At 36.2% G+C, this 18,676-nt stretch overlaps 1 protein-coding gene across 1 annotated transcript in view; it reads left to right on the forward strand.

The window, feature by feature from the left end:
• Positions 1–4,510, forward strand: part of LOC149261456 (uncharacterized) — a 149,617-nt gene extending 145,107 nt beyond the window's left edge. The window contains exons 3-5 of the mRNA XM_089422280.1: positions 3,130–3,356; positions 3,533–3,790; positions 3,876–4,510. Of these exons, the coding sequence (XP_089278406.1) occupies positions 3,130–3,356; positions 3,533–3,790; positions 3,876–4,190 (800 nt within the window). The 3' untranslated portion in view covers positions 4,191–4,510. The remainder of the gene's footprint in view (positions 1–3,129; positions 3,357–3,532; positions 3,791–3,875) is intronic.
• Positions 4,511–18,676: the final 14,166 nt, after the last annotated feature.

Consider the following 18,676-nt stretch of genomic DNA (forward strand, 5'->3'; position numbering starts at 1 on the left):
TTTTTGTGACATTTGGAACACTTGAACTTGATTATTTGATGATAATGTTATAAATAATAGATGGTTGATGTTATCTACGTACTAAATGGTTGATGCTGTAATGATAATCATTAATCTACTATAGACTCCAATGTCCTCTTCTTAAAAATGTAGTATTTGTCAACAATTAGAACGGAAGTATATTTTATGCAACTAATTTGACATTTACATTTTTTTTTAATATATATATGTATCAAAATATATATTAAATAAAAAAACATCCTTGGGATGGTATGCTTCTAGGGTTTATGAAAATTGGCACATCACACTCCGACTTGCCTCTTTCGCTTTGCTCATGTTCCCAAAAAAGCTGGTCTCGGTGCTATATCTTGTCTCCCCATAAAACCTCTATTTATTTTGAAGACTTGTAGGACTCCAATTTTGCCCAAAACTCGGTTGAACAAATGCAGGATCATCTCTTGCGGGAAACCGTTGTTACTCAGCAATAACATAAAGTCCAACAATGAAGCTGTTTTAAGGAAAAAAGATGCAAGATATGATTAGTATGTTCCAACAACTAATCACCAATCAGTAACATGCCCTCCAACAGACCTTGAAACACTAGCCATAGCCCTAACCATTTTTCCATAGGTGTTCTCCATTGCCCAACATTGTTTTGTGGTGACACAAAGCTAAATGGGGAGAGGTTCAACTCTTGGATTTGTAGTGTGGAAGCTTACTTCAAAACTCAACCTACTCTGACAAACATTCAAAAATTTGTTGTACCTGAGGTCCACATGGAAGAAGAAGCCCTCACATTCTAGTTGACAGAGAACCAACACCTTGCAAACTACAATTAAACGTTTGATCAACATTTGACAAGAATTTAAAGACATTGGTTGTTATTTGTTAAGGGGTTCAACCAATTAGGGTTTGAGGATGCAATGTTGGCATAATGACTACGTTTCCAATGTACTTTTGGATAATTAGTCCAACAGTTCATTGAGGACCTCAACAGACTTTCCATTGAACTTGTGGTAAGGGATTTTACAAACACCATGCCAAGTTCATTTCTAGTTTTCTTCCTCACATTGTAACAAAACTAGAACTCTTTTCAATCTCTTCATTGGATCAATGCCTTCCAAGTAGTTTTCAAAATTGAAGCTAAGGCTACCCAGGTCCCAACCTGCCCAATCACTGACATAACCCTTACACACAAAGGGCTTTGCTTCGGTTTGGTCTAGTGACATCTAGTTCCATTTTGCAAGGGAAGTGCAAATATTGTTTTTATCATCAGCAATGTCATTTTGATGATGAATGTTGTGTCTTGTTGGACAAGAAGGCCAAGGCCTTCCTTGCTGAATTACTATCAGTAATCATTGAACTTGTTTCTGATGAATAGAAAGAGGAATCTAAGCTCCATGATCACAGTTCGTCGAATCTTCTATGATGACAGTTCTCTCAACCCTTTGTTGGCCCTCCTGGATCAGTAGTGTTCTGATCTTGAGCAAGAAGATCTCTTCACTCACTTTCTAGACGAGGCAAAAACTTGCAGACAAATATCACGGACAATGGCATGAAAATAATCGGGTTTTTTGAAAATTGGCAGATTCACTCCAACCTACCACATGACATCCACAACCATATCTTCTTGGATGGGCAGAGAGCAAGTTTGTTGACACCTATCACTTATCAGATCTAGGTGTTTTGTCACTTTTTCCATTAGACCTTTCAATGATATGGTTGACTGTGATGTTACACTATTGCATTGTTGTGACCTACTTCTTGTCAAGCCCTACCAGTTTGAGAAGAGTGCACAGTATGATGGGATGTTCAACACCTATAGACTTCATAATGATGGTGAAGGCTACCAGTTCACATCTGCTGCTCCTCAGTCTGAGTGGCAAGCTATTAAGGAAGTCAATCTCATCAAATTCAGAACTGTAAGTACTGCACTGGTGCGTTCCTTCCCATCCTGCTACAACCTTCCGCACAAGTTTCAGACTTCAGCAGGGAGGTGCCACTCCAAGCATCATGTCTACAAGTGATGTCTCACGCTACTTCTATATCTACTGCCAACACTGCAACTCTGAAGTATAGATGACAGCGCCTCTTTCTCAGGACCCCCTTTTCATGGTTCCCCTCCCCACATGGATCCACAGATTATAATCTTTGCACACCTACCCTTCAACTGCATATGTAAACATGACCCTTCATGGGGATGGCATTACTTCTTGCCAAACATGTCATATTCAGTGGAGGTTCACTTCCCAGTTTTCCATTCAGAAGTTCCAGCCAACCATTGAGCCCTAGAATCTATGCTGTCCTTTGCTGGACTGTGGACACCATCAGCCAATTTTGGGGATGGTTTCGTTTCAGTGGGGTAGAGGACATGGTTCAAAAGTTTCTAGTGGTCTTAGACCATGTATAATATTTGTAAATTGTTGGGTATGTGTTATATTCTTCGCACGACTAGCTGCCGACGCTGTTATGTTGCGCTCTGCACAGTGGGGGCAGCAGCACTCTGTTTTTTTGTTTTTTGGGTGGACCCAAGGATGGTGGGCGGACCCACCCATGTTTTGCTCATGGTTTTACGAAAGATGGTTTTGGCCATGGTATTTTGACATTTTGTAGATCTGGTCAAGGGAATTATGGTTATGTTTGAATTCAGGGTTAATGGATTGGGGGTTCATAAATGCATCGGCATGTGTATAATGTATTGCAACATTGAAAGGAATATAATGAAAAATCAATCTGGTTTTCCCTGTTTTGGGTTACAGAAGAAAAATCTGTGTATATTTTCTGTTCTCGCCATTTTATATGTTCTGTTTTTTAAGAATTTGCTTGCAGGTAATTTCTGTACAGGGTTAAAGCCTTCATAAATAACACTTTTCATATTAATTTTTTGAAATGTCATTTTGCATAACTCATTGAGGACCTTTTCAAACTTAATCATTCTCCAAGTTTGTGGATATAGAAATAAATAACACTATGAAGAGTTTCATCTCTACAGTTCCAGCATTTTTCTTGTCTTATGCTTCCATGATTAGTCCTCTTATGTTTTACTTGTATGCAACTAATTTTCTATTTCAGCATACAGTTCATTCACAGCAATTTTTTTAACACCACACCTGCTGTTTGATTTCATAGGAATGGAAGCAGTGGGAGTGGTAACTGCAGTAGGACCAGGATTAACAGGAAAAAATGTGGGGGATTTAGTTGCCTATGCGGGGAAGTCTATGGGTTCATATGCTGAAGAGCAAATTCTTCCTGCAAATCAGGTTGTGCCATTTCCATCTACAATCGATCCTATTGTGGGTGCTGCAGTGATGCTGAAGGGTATGACTGTCCAGGTTCTTCTTCGGAGTTGCTTCAAGGTATACGTTGTAATCACGTGTGCATTGATATTGTCAATTCACTTGCATAGCATATAAAAGATTAACGAAAAAAATCCCACTGCCTTTGTACTTGAGCATTGTGTTGTTTTCTACAGTGCAAATGCTTATTGATTGAATTTGGAGAAAGAAAAAAAATTGAATTGTGGTAAATATAGGTAGAGCCTGGACATACAATTCTTGTACATGCAGCAGCTGGGGGAGTGGGATCTTTGTTATGCCAATGGGGCAAAGCCCTTGGTGCAACTGTCATTGGCACCGTATCTAATGAGGAGAAGGCAGCACAAGCAGCTGAAGATGGATGCCATCATCCGATTATCTATACCAAGGAAAACTTTGTAGAACGTGTCAAAGAAATTACGAAGGGACAAGGAGTGCATGTTGTCTATGACTCTGTGGGCAAGGACACATTCCAGGTAGTTAGATACGAGATTTAAATTTTCATGGAAACATGCTTGTTTGTTTGTGAGGCTTTATAATATTGCAGATGTGGATTACCAGGGGTCCTTGGAGTGCTTGGCATCCAGAGGTTATATGGTGAGTTTTGGCCAATCATCAGGCATGGTAGATCCTTTTCCTATGTCAGTCCTTGCATCAAAGTCGTTATTTTTAACCCGACCTTCCATGATGCATTACACTGCAACTCGAGATGAGCTATTGAGATGTGCAGGGGAAGTATTTTCTGCTGTTGCAAATGGTATCCTAAAAGTTCGTGTTGCCAAGACATACCCTTTGTCAGAAGCTGCAAAGGCTCATGCTGATCTGGAAGCTAGGAAGACAACAGGTTCAATTGTTTTAATCCCGGACAATAGTTGATGCACGAAAATGAGGGACAACTGCCCATCGGTCGATGAATGAATGTAGTTGCTTGCATAACATGTTGAGGCACCATACTATTCTAGTTACTTAAAATTGCTTGAACATCAGTTTAATACTATGTATATATTAAATACACAGTTAAGTGGTTCCATATCTTGTCATATTGTTAATGATATCTGTAATTATTGAGTAATTTTCATGTTGACAATTTGGAATAAAATCCTAAAACTAATTGCCTATGAGGATTTTATTAGTTATAGGCAAGTGACGAAATTATTTATGAAGAGATTTCAAGGTAACAAGCCTTATTTACCATATTCCAATTTGAAAAAATTGTGTTTTTGCATGTTTTGGGATTTTGTCACCTTATAACAGAGATGGCTGAGACATTCTGATAGATTAATAAAATATTATAAATCTCCATACATGCTGCAGTAACGTTGTTTCTGAAGGATAATTCTAGGGAAACAAATCCTGATTTAGAAACACAGCTGAATCTTTAAGACAAGAAACATGTTCTATGAATATTTGGCAAGTGTCTCTGGAAACTCATTGTCGCTCTTATATAATGTATAACAAGATTGTCAATTCTTCTAAACAAATTATTTTTATTTTACAAGAGTCGAGCCAAAATTTGAAATTCAACCTACAAGTCTTTCTTTCTATATAGAAAAATGGCCAACAACTGCTTTGTTTGAGCTACTACAATAGGTTCTATAAAAATACATGTGTATGTAAACAAGTGCAACTGCCTGAATAAATTTGATAGCTGCTTGGAAGAATGGTGTACTGAAAACATCTACTATTTAAACTCATGAAACGAATATTACCATGAAGTAGAATATGAAGTGTGTGAGGAAGTCCCTTCAATAAAGGGCTAAATGAATGACAATGCTTGACTGAATAACTTTGTCCAATGAATGTTGATTAGTTGTGACTCATGCTTAAGAACTATTGTTTTAGAGTGACCAGGACCTCAACTAACATTAAGGACTTTTCATACTGGGGGTATTAACTGGTGATATTGCAGAACATGTACGAGCCCCTTTAATCGAAAGATTAAGCTGCAAAAGCTGTATGTTGATCTAAAATTGCAGGAGTCCCTTGACAACTATGAAAGGAATTGAACCAGTAATGTATACCCGGTGAAAACATAAATATTCTCACATGCATGCATAACCATCGATTACAAAACTAGGAAATGGATTAAATCAACAATTAAACTGCAAATCCCTTCACATGCATACATCTGTGAATTGGCAAACGAAGGTAGGGTTAGGGTATAAATCAACAATGCAGATTTATATGACCATCCCCATCAACATTCATTAAGTACCAATAATAATGAAATCAAGGGACCTTTCACCCAATGGTGCAGTTAAATCCCACTAGAACTCATTCGTTTCATCCAATACGATGGTTTCATTCTTGTTGTTGCATGCCCTAGAGCTTCCCATCCTTTACTCTTTGATAGTAAAATAAAAAAATGTATGAAGTGGTCTCTGGTGAAATGAAAAATGCTTAAAGTATGCTCTCCAAAAGTGATGCAAGTAACAAAGCATTGAGTTTTCTTTGAATGTGAGAAATTAACCCTCTTTGATGAAATGAAAAATGCTTAAATTATGCTCTCCAAAAGTGATGCAAGTAACAAAGCATTGAGTTTTCTTTGAATGTGAGAAATTAACCTTCTTTTTCTTTATCTTTTGTTGAGTTGTCTTTGAATGTGAGAAATTAACCCTCTTTTTCTTTATTTTTTTGTTGATTTTACCTATTGTGTAACACTCTTGGTGGGTTGTTGTCATCAAGTGTATATTTTTGCAGAGGTCTTAATGTGACAATCATGCACCTTTCCAATATGAGGATATATTCAATGAAGTAAACTTAGCTTGCAACATTTAACCACTGGAGCTTCACTATATTTCTGTGAAGGGGTTGGATCTACTAGTGAGCAATGACAAGTTCCCACTGGTGACAAATATTCAATTCTCATAGGAATGCCTAGTTCTCATTATGATCTTTGGTCCTTGAGGTTCCCATTGGAGCACCTATTTTGTGTACATAAGTGGATAAAACCCTACCCTCTTGTCATCTTTAGCGTAAGACACTAATCAATTAAAGTTCAAGGGGCTAGCTCAACAAGGTGTTGCTAATAATGCTAGACATTTCTCTATTTCTATGCTAACCTGCTGATTTAAAATTCCCTTGGGTTAGGTGCACTAGTCTATACCAATAAGTTTACTAGAGATGCCATCCATGAATGTGGGGAAGCATCCCTTGGGTCAAAGTCATCGAAGATTTTCATCGACACTAACCCCATTTACAAGAACACCTGCAAATGACCCATGAGGGGTCAACACATTCTCAAGGAGACTTGAACTTTGTTGAGGAAATTAAGAGTGCCCTACTTTCAGTAACTGAGCAAGCCCTTCTTCACAAAATCAACATGTTTAGCTTATCATTTTTACTTTGTTTTATGCATTTTTCTTTTTTATTCGTACTTTTTATTTCCTCATTCTTTGTCACCCCTTTCTAATAATTTATTTGTTATTATATTTTCTCACACGTTATTGTAACCCATAATTATTTCTTATTTATTTAGGTTAACATTCATCTTTTACCTTCACTTATTTTAAGGTTCCCAACATTTTCTCATCTTTTCTCATCTTGATTAACTACTCATGTCCTCAATAGGGGTTGAACATAATTATAATCTGTGAGAACACAAATCTCTACCCTTGTTTCTAAAATGTCCCATTTTCTCAATTTATCCATTGCACTTCCTAACATTTTTTATTTAAGAATTATGATATATCTTTCCTTTAGGTAATGTGTAGATGTTCTTCTTCTAATTATATTCTAACATTTTCTTATCTTTTGTAAGCGCAAGTGGATATGTGATCCTCTAGACAATCACGCAAGGCAAAATTCATAATTCAATCCCAAAATCATATAAAGACTATATATGTCCAAACAAAACATCATCTTTTATAAGCATATGATACACAATGTTATGGTTCAACATGCTTATTTCTCTAGAGAGAACATGCGCATACATCCACACGTTTCTAGTTCTTAGTAATGGTGTGGGTGCGCCTCTTCAAGGCCCACACCAAGTGTCATCCACACATTTCTAATTCTTAGTAATGGCGTGGGTGCACCTCTTCAAGGCCCACACCAAGTGTCATCCACACATTTCTAGTTCTTAGTAATGGCGTGGGTGCACCTCTTCAAGGCCAACACCAAGTGTTCTAGTTCTTAGTAATGGCGTGGGTGCACCACTTCAAGGCCCACACCAAGTGTCATCCACACATTTCTAGTTCTTAGTAATGGCGTGGGTGCACCTCTTCAAGGCCCACACCAAGTGTCACTGCATGGCCTCAAGCCTATTAGCACATCCATATTACAACAATAGGAAAATACTCGAGTCTAATCCTACCTAATAAACTAAAGAAAAGTAAAATGTATTGTTGACCCAAGAGGGATTTTATAATTTCACTTCCTTTGTTAGGAGGAATAAGGTGTTTCACTTTGTTAATGGTCCTCCTACTAACATAATGGTTTATTGGTTGTAGGGTATATATGCTTGCTTACTCCACATTTCCCTTCCATCTTTTGTACAACCCATCTCCTCTTGGATGCATGTCTTTGTGAACAATAAAGTTGGACATGTCACAAATTGTCTTGGAAATATTTTTGTTACCATAAAATCATCTATCCTATCCCTACTATTCTTTCCCATGCAATATATGATGTCCAACTTTTACTTTATAGGAGCTATAAGGTGTTCAATTGTTCCTTTTTTTGATTTGTAAATTGTCGTGGATATTCCATTGGACAGTTCGTCACAACATATTTGATAAAATTATACTTAAAAATCTGAAATCTACACTATCAAGGCTTATTTCTTTTTAGATTTATGGATTTGTAAATTATTGTTTATTGCATATGTATGCAAGTTATAATGATGTAGAAAAATAGAAAACAACGAAATAAAAACTCATAAACCACAATTGATACAAAATATATCCTGGGAAACCCTTTTAGGAGAACACCTGACTAGAAGGTGACGTTGCTTTGCTCTCTTTCTTTGAATACGAAACGACATCAAGTACAAAAAATAAGGCATGTGGTTTGTGGGCTACTACATTGCATACATTTTCTTTGTGTGCTCCTCCCAATCCCTAAATTATTCTACTCATCTATGGAACAAAATGAACTTGAAAAGAATGAAACCCCTTTTCCTCCTAGTGGCCTAGCTATAACACAACCCGATAGCCTACTAATGGTTAGGTTTGAATCCTTCAATTCTTAACTAGAGTTATAGTATTGACTTTTTTAAAGTCTTCTTCATCATGATCACGTGGCTAACCCCTTTTCCATGAGTAATGGGGGTTGATGTGGCATCTTTTCAAATTATGGTAGTCAAAATAGGAAGGTCAATCTCTAAGTGGCATAACTTTTGCATACAGACTTCAATTGAGGTAATTTTTGCGTTCTTGGAAAGGTCTTTTTTTGTAGAATAGAAAAAATGGTGCGCGCTAGAGTGGCAAAGTTTTATCCTAAAAAAATGTCATTTAATACCTCAAATTGCTCTTCAAAGGTTTTAGACCTCAATTTGCAACATTGGGTCTTGTTGGTCAAAATGCTCATGTGAGCTGATTCCTTCACTTTTTCCATTATAAAAGCATTGAAATTAATGATAGACAATATAATGATCCAATTTGGATTGCACCTCCCCATTTTGGGAGGCTTTTGGTCCCCAAAAATGAGGTGAGTAAATTTTTCCTCCACCTTCTCTTGGGAAGTTGTAAACTGTGATTTCAACTCAATTTTCCAAAGGTCATGCTGCCCCTATCATGTAGTTTTGGACCTCTTTTGCCAAATTGTATCCTCTGTCAACTCTGCTTGAGTATCTGGTGTCAAATCCTCTATAGAAGGTCGGACCAATTCCTCTTCTTGATCTAGCATGGAAGAATTATAGAGATTCATATTTTCTGCATTAACAACTGAGCAAGTGAACGTGCATGGGGGTTGCCGAGTCTATAGGCATTATCCGCCACCTTTTCCAATATCTCAAAGGGACCATATTCTAAAGCCTTGATTTTCTTACAAGGACCCTGTAGTCTCTCATTGTTCAACTGTAACAATACTTTGTCTCCCACCTTGAATGATTTCTCTGTACTGTGTTGACCATCCATAGCCTTATATTTTTCCTATGAATTTTGCAGTGTCTTTTGTAACTGTACATAGATTTACCTAATCTTTTTGTCAAATTTTTCTATCCTTAAGACATCCCTTGTATGATCCTCCCTCACTCCTACTTGCTTCCCATATGCAATATTCAAAAGTGAAGGTGGCAAATATCTAAAACAAGTTTCAATTGGAGACTTACTAGTAGAAGTGTGGACTATTATGTTATAAGGGTGTTGTATATACACCAAATTTTCATCTCAGGTCTTCGGATGTTTATGATTGTAACTCCTCACAAGTTGCCCCAAAGCCCTGTTACAACTTTTGTTTTCCCATCTGTCTGAGGATGGAATGTTGTAGACCTCTTTAATTTCGTGTTCATCTTCTCCCACACTGTTGTCCAAAATGCACTGAGAAATCTTGTGTCCCCGTTTGTAATGATGCTCCTCAGTATCCAAAAGCGCACCCGACCTATCTAAAAAACAAGTTTGTTGCTTCTTGCCGTCTGATAGTATTTTTTCAAGGCATCGAAACACACATCTTGTTGAACCGATCAAGTACCATAAACATGTAGTCATTCCCCTTCCTGGTTATTGGTTAGCCTCCCACAAAGTCCATGGAAATTCTTTCCCAAGGACAAGTGGGTATAGGTGAGGGATGATATAGACCCTGTTTTCTATTACTAGTCTTGCTGGTATGATAAAACATGCATCCTCTTTTGAACCTAGTTATCTGTTCTTGCATCTTGAGTCAATACACATCTCTAGACGTTGGCTACTGTTTTCCCTACATCGAAGTGCCTTGCAACCTTGGAGGTATGAGCCTCTCTAGCTACAATTTCTCACCTTTAGGGACACATAACTTATCTAGCATATAGAGTAACCTATCTCGGAAATGGTAGTTAATGATGTTGTCACCATCATACACATGACTTTGGCTGTGCAATTGTTGAAACACCTTCTTGATGTCCTCATCCTTTGAATATGCTTGTCTATACGCATCATGGGTGAATGGATCTATATGCATTATAGTTGTCAAAGCTATGATCTTTGATGTGGGCAACCTTGAAAGCATGTCGACCAACTTGTGTGTGTTGTTGCCATTCTTATATTTGATCACTAAATAAAATCGTTGTAGAAACTCTATCCACTTGTAATGCTTGGTTTGTTATAGCTTACTCTGGGCATGCAAGTATTATAGTGGATGGTGATTTGTGTGGATTGTTATCTCTTCTCATCAGATAGTGTTTCCGCTTCTTCACAGCTTGCACCAGGGCATAAAGTTTCTTTTTGTAGGTAGGGTAGCTAAGAAATGCACCATGAAATATTTCAGAATGGTAGAATACAAACCTTCTTCTCTACATCAAGACCGCTCCCATAACATATCCACTCATATTTGTCTCTACCTCGAAGGGTTGCGAATTCGGTAATGCCAAAACTAGTGTTTGAATGATCTTTTTTGTCTCCTCATAGGCCCTCTGCTATGCCTTTCCCCACTAGAAGCTCTTTCCACTAGTTGTTATGGTGTGGAATGGCATTGCTACTATTGAGAATGAAGCTATGAATTTTCTGAAGCATTGTGTTTCCCCAACGAAACTCCTGACCTAAAAAATGTTGGTAGGCATAGGGCATTTCATGATGGCCTCGATCTTGGCAGGATCTATCTTCGGTGCTCCTCCACCTGTCACATACCCCAGATACATCAAAGACTATTGTGCAAACTCACACTTCATGAGATTCGCTAGCAGCTGGTGCTTCTTTAATGTCTCCATCACCTGTGTCAAATGTGAGATGTGCTCCTCCTAGGTAACAATGTATACCAATATATCATTCAAATAGACAATAACAAATGAATCTATAAAATGGAACAATATCCCTTTCATTAGCCTCATAAACATAATTGGTGATTATATAGGTCAATGACATGACTAACCACTAATACAAACCTTCCCTGGTTTTGAAGGCAGTCTTCGAGGTATCTTCTTCTCTAACTTGAACCTGATGGTATCCAGACTTTGAAGCCAACTTGGTGAAGGATTTTACTTTCTGCAATTGATCCAACATATCATCTATTCTATTAGGAAGAGTACCTATTCTTGAGCGTAATTTTGTTCAATGCCCTGTAATCTATATACATTCACGAAGTTCCATCCTTCTTTGGCACAATAATGATGGGTGATCCACATGGTGATGCATTTGGTCAAATGACACTCTGTTCCAATCGCTGCTACAATTGTTTCATCAACTCACTTGCCTTTATAACAGATTGCCTATATAGCCCAATGTTTGGAAATGTAGAGTCCAAAAATAGCTAGATCTCCTACTCCACTTCCCTCTTGGGTGGTAGTCCTTTAGGTTTCTAGAACAAGTCCTTGTATGCTTGTAGAAACTCTTCCAGTTGTTGTGTATGTTTTTTATTACTCCCCTCTAGGGATGTCTTTGCTCTTATTGACTCTTTTACAAACTATTTTGTCTTAAAAACAATGAAACATACTTCTTGCTTGAACTGATCAATTTATTGGCTTGGTTGGCACTTACCAGTGAAATTTTGGACCTGCCGTTGTGCACATTGATGGTAAAGGGTGTTCCATATTTTATGAGGCGGTACTGGATAGCTCTCTTCATGAAGATTGCATCTTGCATATATATATATATATATATAGTGGAATTCAAACACCACTCCACATACATCAAGGGGAACTACATGTAACTCTACTTCATCAATAAAATAAGAACTGAGAGAAAATTTGATTTTGCACAATTCTGTTATCTTTATTTCCTCATCTTTATTGGCCCATCCTAATGGATATGGGATTGGATGATCACAAACTTCCAATCTCGATTTGTTGACTAGCTCTGTGACAATGAGATTTGCTTGTGATCCTGAGTTGAACAAAGCATCAAACTTGGTCTTTTTAACCTATATCTTTATATGGAAGAGTCTGGTCTTTTTGTTCTCTTCTTGTTGTTGAAGGCTACTCAGACATTAGAGAATTTTTAGGTTTAAAATGGGTCTTCTAAAGAATATTATAAAATAACAGTGGGAATAATAAAATAAGCTTAGATTACCTCATCAAGTTTTGGAGGAAAAAAGAAAACTAATTTTTCAACTCATATTTTTAACTTATCTCCCTACGATTTTACTCAAATTTCGAGTGGGAGCACTAATTAGATGCAAAATTTAATTTCACATTTAAGGAGTACTCGTGTTACACACTTTCGATGAACCATTCTACACGAAAACTGCGAAATACATGAAAAAACGTGATTAAATTCCGCATCTAACAAGTGCTCCCACTCAAAATTTGAGTAAAATTGTAGGGAGATAAGTTGAAAAAGGCGTTTTTTCATTTTCATTTTATTTTTATTATTAACCTTTTCTACTTCGAAAATGGTGAATCATCCTCCATGGTTGACATCATCATATTGAATTATATTGGTTCTTATAAAGTTGATTTTTGTTGTACATTTATGTTTTGAGGTCCATTTTTGACTTCAAAATTTCTCTAATGTTCACCTCCTTTTGCACTGATGTACATATGATCTTTTCATCCATGTCTGAATTGCTTTCAACCCGGTTACTCGAATTAGTGGCCATGATTTTTTTTCTTAGTATCTTTCTTTTTGTTCTTTGGGTTAAGTTTTAGATGCAACTTCCAACACTTCTCTGTATGACCATCAATGTTACACTAGTTGTAGTGGTTGTTGTGATCTTTGCATTGGTGCGTTGTGGCTATCATATTTTTATCTTTTCCCCTTTTCCACTTCTTCCCCTCCTTAGAAGCATCTTGGTGCTCCTTTTGCTTTGATACACTTGATTTCCGTTTCTTTTAGCTTATGTTCTCTAGGTACTTTGCCTATATGCAAGCCTCGTCTGCCAATTTGAGCTTGAACAACATCACTTGCTTCCATAGATAGATGTGTAGACCCCTCAGATGTTTGAGTACCTCTGGGTTATTTGGGAAAACACCCAACATTATTGCCATCTTTTTGAACTTTGTGGTGTAATCTTGTACACTCTACCCTTGCTTCTTCCTAAAGTAGCACCACCAAACCCATTGCTTCTTTATATAACCGATAAGGTAAAACTGTGATATTATGAGGGTTTTGAAATCCTCTCACTTAGTCACTAGAGGATCTCCCTCCAGCCTCAAGGTCTTTGTATGACTTTCCCACCAAGTCAGGGTATCCCTCTAATTTCAACTACGTAGATGAAATCTTCTATTCTTCCTCTATATGATGAACACTGAAATAAACTTCTAATTGCTACAACCAATGATTTAGGTTAAGAATATTAATCTCACCTTGATACGACTTGATATCAACTCACTTACATTTTGAACAAGGACTGTGAATGGTTCATGACACTTGAATTGGGTTGATCTTTTTTGGGTTCCTTTGTCGGCTCCTCTGTTTTTCCCCGATCTCTTGCACTTGAATTGGGTTGATCTTTTTTGGGTTCTTTCGTCGGCTCCTCTGTTTTTCCCCGATCTCTCGATCTTCCCTCTGATCAGACCTTTGTTTAGAACCCCCATCTTCTTTGAATAACCCCAACTTATTGGTGAGGGCCACAATGAGGTTCACATTACAATTTATATCTGCAACTTGTGCTCTCCTTTGCGAGATCAGAAAGGTTATTTACCATTCTATTCAGGAATTTAAATTAATATGAAAGAAAAATCAACTTTCATTACATTATTTAAAAGCCAATTGAAAATTGAAAATTAATTATAATAATAAAATGATTAGATGATATTTATTTTAATTTAAACAATTTAATATTGATTTACTAGTTTTTTTCTCTGTCCTTTTATAAGCTCTGATTTAAATGGCAAGGGTTGCGCAAACACAGTCTCTATGAACTGCACAGTGACTCTCATTAAGAGTTGTGCAATTACTACCATTAAGCACTATGAAACGACTATGATTCACATGGAACGACAAATCATAAGATCCTCAGTAGATTCCAAAATTCCAGTGTAAGTGAAATTTTGGAGAGTGTTTGATGCAACGTAAACAAAATTAAAATGGCGATTTTAAGAAGTAATATTATGTGAAAAATCATTTTATGTGGTTTTTTTTTCCATAATTGACATCTCATCAACGACTAGAATAGAACAATAAAAATTATTTATTTTCTGATATAAACGATTAGGTTTAATATTTTACAATAAAAAAGATATCTCTCCTCCCTTAAAGTCTACCTTTTCTTTTAATGTTTTATAAATATTCCATTTTTCCCTTGAAAACTTTTATATAAATTTTCTGCATCTAACAATCCAATCCAACCTCAAGTTAAATATATATATTTTAAATTTTTTGCATTTAATCATTCCAACTTTAAAATAAATATTTTTATTTTTTTCATCTTAAAAGAAAGAAAATATTAACCTAAATAATTAGATGATAAATGATAAATATAATGTCAAAACAAAATAATAACAAATGATTTCATGAGAGATTTAGGAAATGTAAACTAATTTAATAGAAATAGCAATATAAACAATGTTCCTAACTTTTGCTTGTGCAAGTATCTGTATCTTAATCTTAACCTAGTTTATATATATATATATAAAAGTTCTTAGTATCCTTTTGTGAAACACCTTAATTTTAACCTGTTTTACTTATATAAACACTTTAATCTTAACTTGTTTTACTCATTTTATTAAATTTGGATGTATCATTTCACTTTTACTTTTCTTGCGTTAATATCGACCAGGTTCAGCCATAAAGGAAATCGTTGTTTCTTCTGGGAAGTATGCCTCCAAGGCCGATCAGACAATACCTGCGACCTCTGCAAATAGCTTTCCTGCGCTGAAACTGCTGCTGATGTTAAGAATATCAAGTTTGGGCAACCATTGTCGAGAAGCCGAATCGAAAACGCCGCAAGTAGTGGTGACAACACCAGGGTAGATGCCAGAGCACGAGACGCCATTGATGTCGAACCTCGACTATGCCCTGGTCCAACTCTCTGTTTCAAATTTCTAATAAAACAAAAACAAAATATGGCAGGGCGGGTTCAAAAATTCAAAATTCCAATTTGAATGCTCTCTATGAACCCTGTGCACAATTATAAAATTCAAAATTGGAAAGAGAAGTATTAATACGCACAATATAATTATGTGGTGACTAACGATGCTATAGCTAAATCCGCAACAAATCCACACAGTACATGCTAAGAGTTTCATTGCATTGATGGCGGGTGCCATCACGCCCAGACATCTCATTTGCAGCATCTAGCATGGTTTGGTTATGTATGGTGAATGGGCGCTGTTGGGTGCATTAAAGGCCCGATAGCAAGCCCGATATTTGTTGCTAATTATCTAGGAAAAACCCTGGTCAGTATCAGTGAGTTTGGTGGTAGGGATCGTTCTGAGAAAAGCCACCTTTCATGGGTTGATGCTCAGTGGAAAGGCCTGCAGGGTTCATGGAATTGGGGGCCCTCCGAGCTAACCCTTAAACTCTGGGCTGTATATTTCGACCTAGCTCGCGAATCCTTTCCCTCTCATAGAGTTTGGGCCATCTTACGAGGGCTCTCCCTCTCTTTTCGGTCTGAGGATATCCTTCGTACGACTAGGGGGAAATTGGAAGATTTATCAGGTTAGAGCCCACCTTGGACGCCAAAAAAGCGACTGCCATTGCCTCTCGATACAGGTTGGAATCGACTTTAGGGTTGTGCTTTTGGATGAGCTAGGGATTCACCTCGTGCTCTGTCTTTGGGAAAAAATGAATCGATCACTGGCGGATTCCATTCAGTGGTAACAAGTGATCAAATTTGAAGGGCAGGTCTTAATTTTATTTAGAAGGGTGCAAATTCAGGTCTTAATTTTATTTAGAAGGGTGCAAATTCAGGTCACCTTTCCATAATGAAAAGCATAAAAAAAAGAAGCAATTCAATTGACAACAATAAATTATCTTCAATTTTTTTTTTAACACATGGTGAATCGGTAATAGTTTGGAACTAATATTGAGTTCAAAGACAACATACTATTGGTTTTCAATGCCTTTACAATGTTGCAACCTACAAGATATTCCTCAGTTTATCAATAACAATAACCCCTTCCAACACATCTGCAAGTCTAATATTCATCGTACACTTCATACGCATTGTAACTAACAAGTGATAGGGCAACTGTGTTCATAACATTTATGTTCGCCAAATGTTATGTTTTCTGTCTTTGAATTACTATTATATTACGCAGAGATTGGTGTAAGAACATCCAAAAAAGAATTAGTTTGAGATGAAATAAAAACTTTACATCTCAACATGCAGTTGAAGAAAACATGGGGCAAAAGAGCCTCAATAAGATGATTTCACAGTACAAATTCCACTATGCCAAGAATCATTTGATGTGGTATGGGAAATTTCCATATTAAATTGATACGAGTACTGAAGAAAATATGTGTAAGAAATACAATGTTATCCAAATAGTAAAAGGAAATTCTTTCGATGCATGATCAAACTATGGTTAATGGGATTTGTAATTACAAACATGCTACATTGGACTGAAAGAGTGCTTTTGGTAGTTTTCGAATGATGAGTAAAATAGATGTGGCATTTGAATAAAGTATCTAAGGAGATGGAACTCCTTGTTGCTCTAAGGAATGGTTATATTTTACATCAATTCAACTTCCCCAATAGGACATGTTTGCCATATGTGGGCCATTTTGCTTAGATAGCTAGATTTCTTCAAGTTTCTGGGAGTAACTGGGCCATTTTGCTCATATAAACAGGTTTCCAATAGTTTCTGGGATTCACCGAGTATCGTTGGTGCAATAAATACCTTCACCCACACTCAACACCTTAGTTGAAGAGTTATTCCTTAAATTTTACCCAACTAAACTAAACTTTATGATAATACTCACAAAGTTAAGAAAAACATGCTTACCAAATTAGAGCATTTTTTTTTTCTTTGATAAAAGAAACTCTTCTCCCTTGCCTTACAACATCAAGAATGGCCCCTTTCTAACATGTTTGTTGCATTCTCTGTTGTTTGGACTTCATGCAAATGGCAGTTCTGCCCTTCTTTATCTGTTTCATTTCAACAACTTACAATTCCACTCTTGGGGGCCAGGAATTCCCTTACCACAACTAATTTCTATCATGCATATTTTGTAATGTCTTGTTGCCTTTGATTTTGTGGTTTGACATTTATCTTGTTGTATCATTACTTCTTTGTCTTTGTACTAATTCACCTAGAGAAGGAACTTGTACTAATCTATTTGGAGTAGGAATTGGTGTTTCCTCTCACTAGACTTCCCTTCCAACAAGAATAGCTTGAAGACCTACTAATCTGCATTTACAATAGAATATATAATTGTTGCATATGGTAATTAATCTAAACTCAAGGCATGATTTTTGATCTTCTAAAAATCTTCAATTGCCAGCATTTGAAAAGCTTCATTTTTTTATATATTGAACTTTTCTTTTATACAACAGTTCCAAGTTCAAATGTAATAATTCTCCAATGCTTAGCATGTCGTTTCTTATATGTTGTTTGAGAATTTGTGAGGTTAATGTGTATTGTTTATGGATTTGTTGTTTGAGACTTTGCGAGATTAACAGTTTTACTTAATGATAGAATCTTTCCACTGAGCACATCGTGTATATATATATATATATATATATATATATATATATATGGTACACTGTTCAATACCTCCACACACACACACACACACACACACACACACACACACATATATATATATATATATATATCTGTGTGTGTATGTATGTAGTACATTGTTCAATACAGTACCTCCAATTCCAGCAATGTTGTATGGAAAACTTTCATTCTAGCTTGTAAGATGTTTATGATAGATTGTTTCTCCTGTGCATACCAAAGTTTCTTTTATAACTTCACTATATCAGTATTTAGTACAATGCTTAATTCAATACCTCAGTTCTTCCAATTCCATACAAGTAAAATTGTCAAAATCGAATCTGTTGTAACATCTCGCACTTACAACTATTGATTGTGAAGCGCTGATGTAACTATTCTATGTTGTCAGGTTTTTTATGATATTTTCCATCAAAATTGTTTGGCAGAAATTTATTAGAATCATAGTTTGATTTTTCATTGAATATATATATATATATATATATATATATATATATATATATATATAATTTATTTATATATTAATAAATAAAAGATATAATCTAATAAAAATGATTTTGCTAAATTCTAAGTAAAAATTCCAAAACATGATATAACAACATGGATCATTGAAATAACATAATCCAACAAAAATTGTTTTACCAAATCTCAATTAAAAACTCTAAAACAT

The sequence above is a fragment of the Pinus tabuliformis genome, chromosome 6 (assembly GCF_031772625.1).
Source record: "Pinus tabuliformis cultivar Carrire ecotype Pingquan chromosome 6, CPIR1, whole genome shotgun sequence".
Taxonomy (NCBI): Eukaryota; Viridiplantae; Streptophyta; class Pinopsida; order Pinales; family Pinaceae; genus Pinus; species Pinus tabuliformis.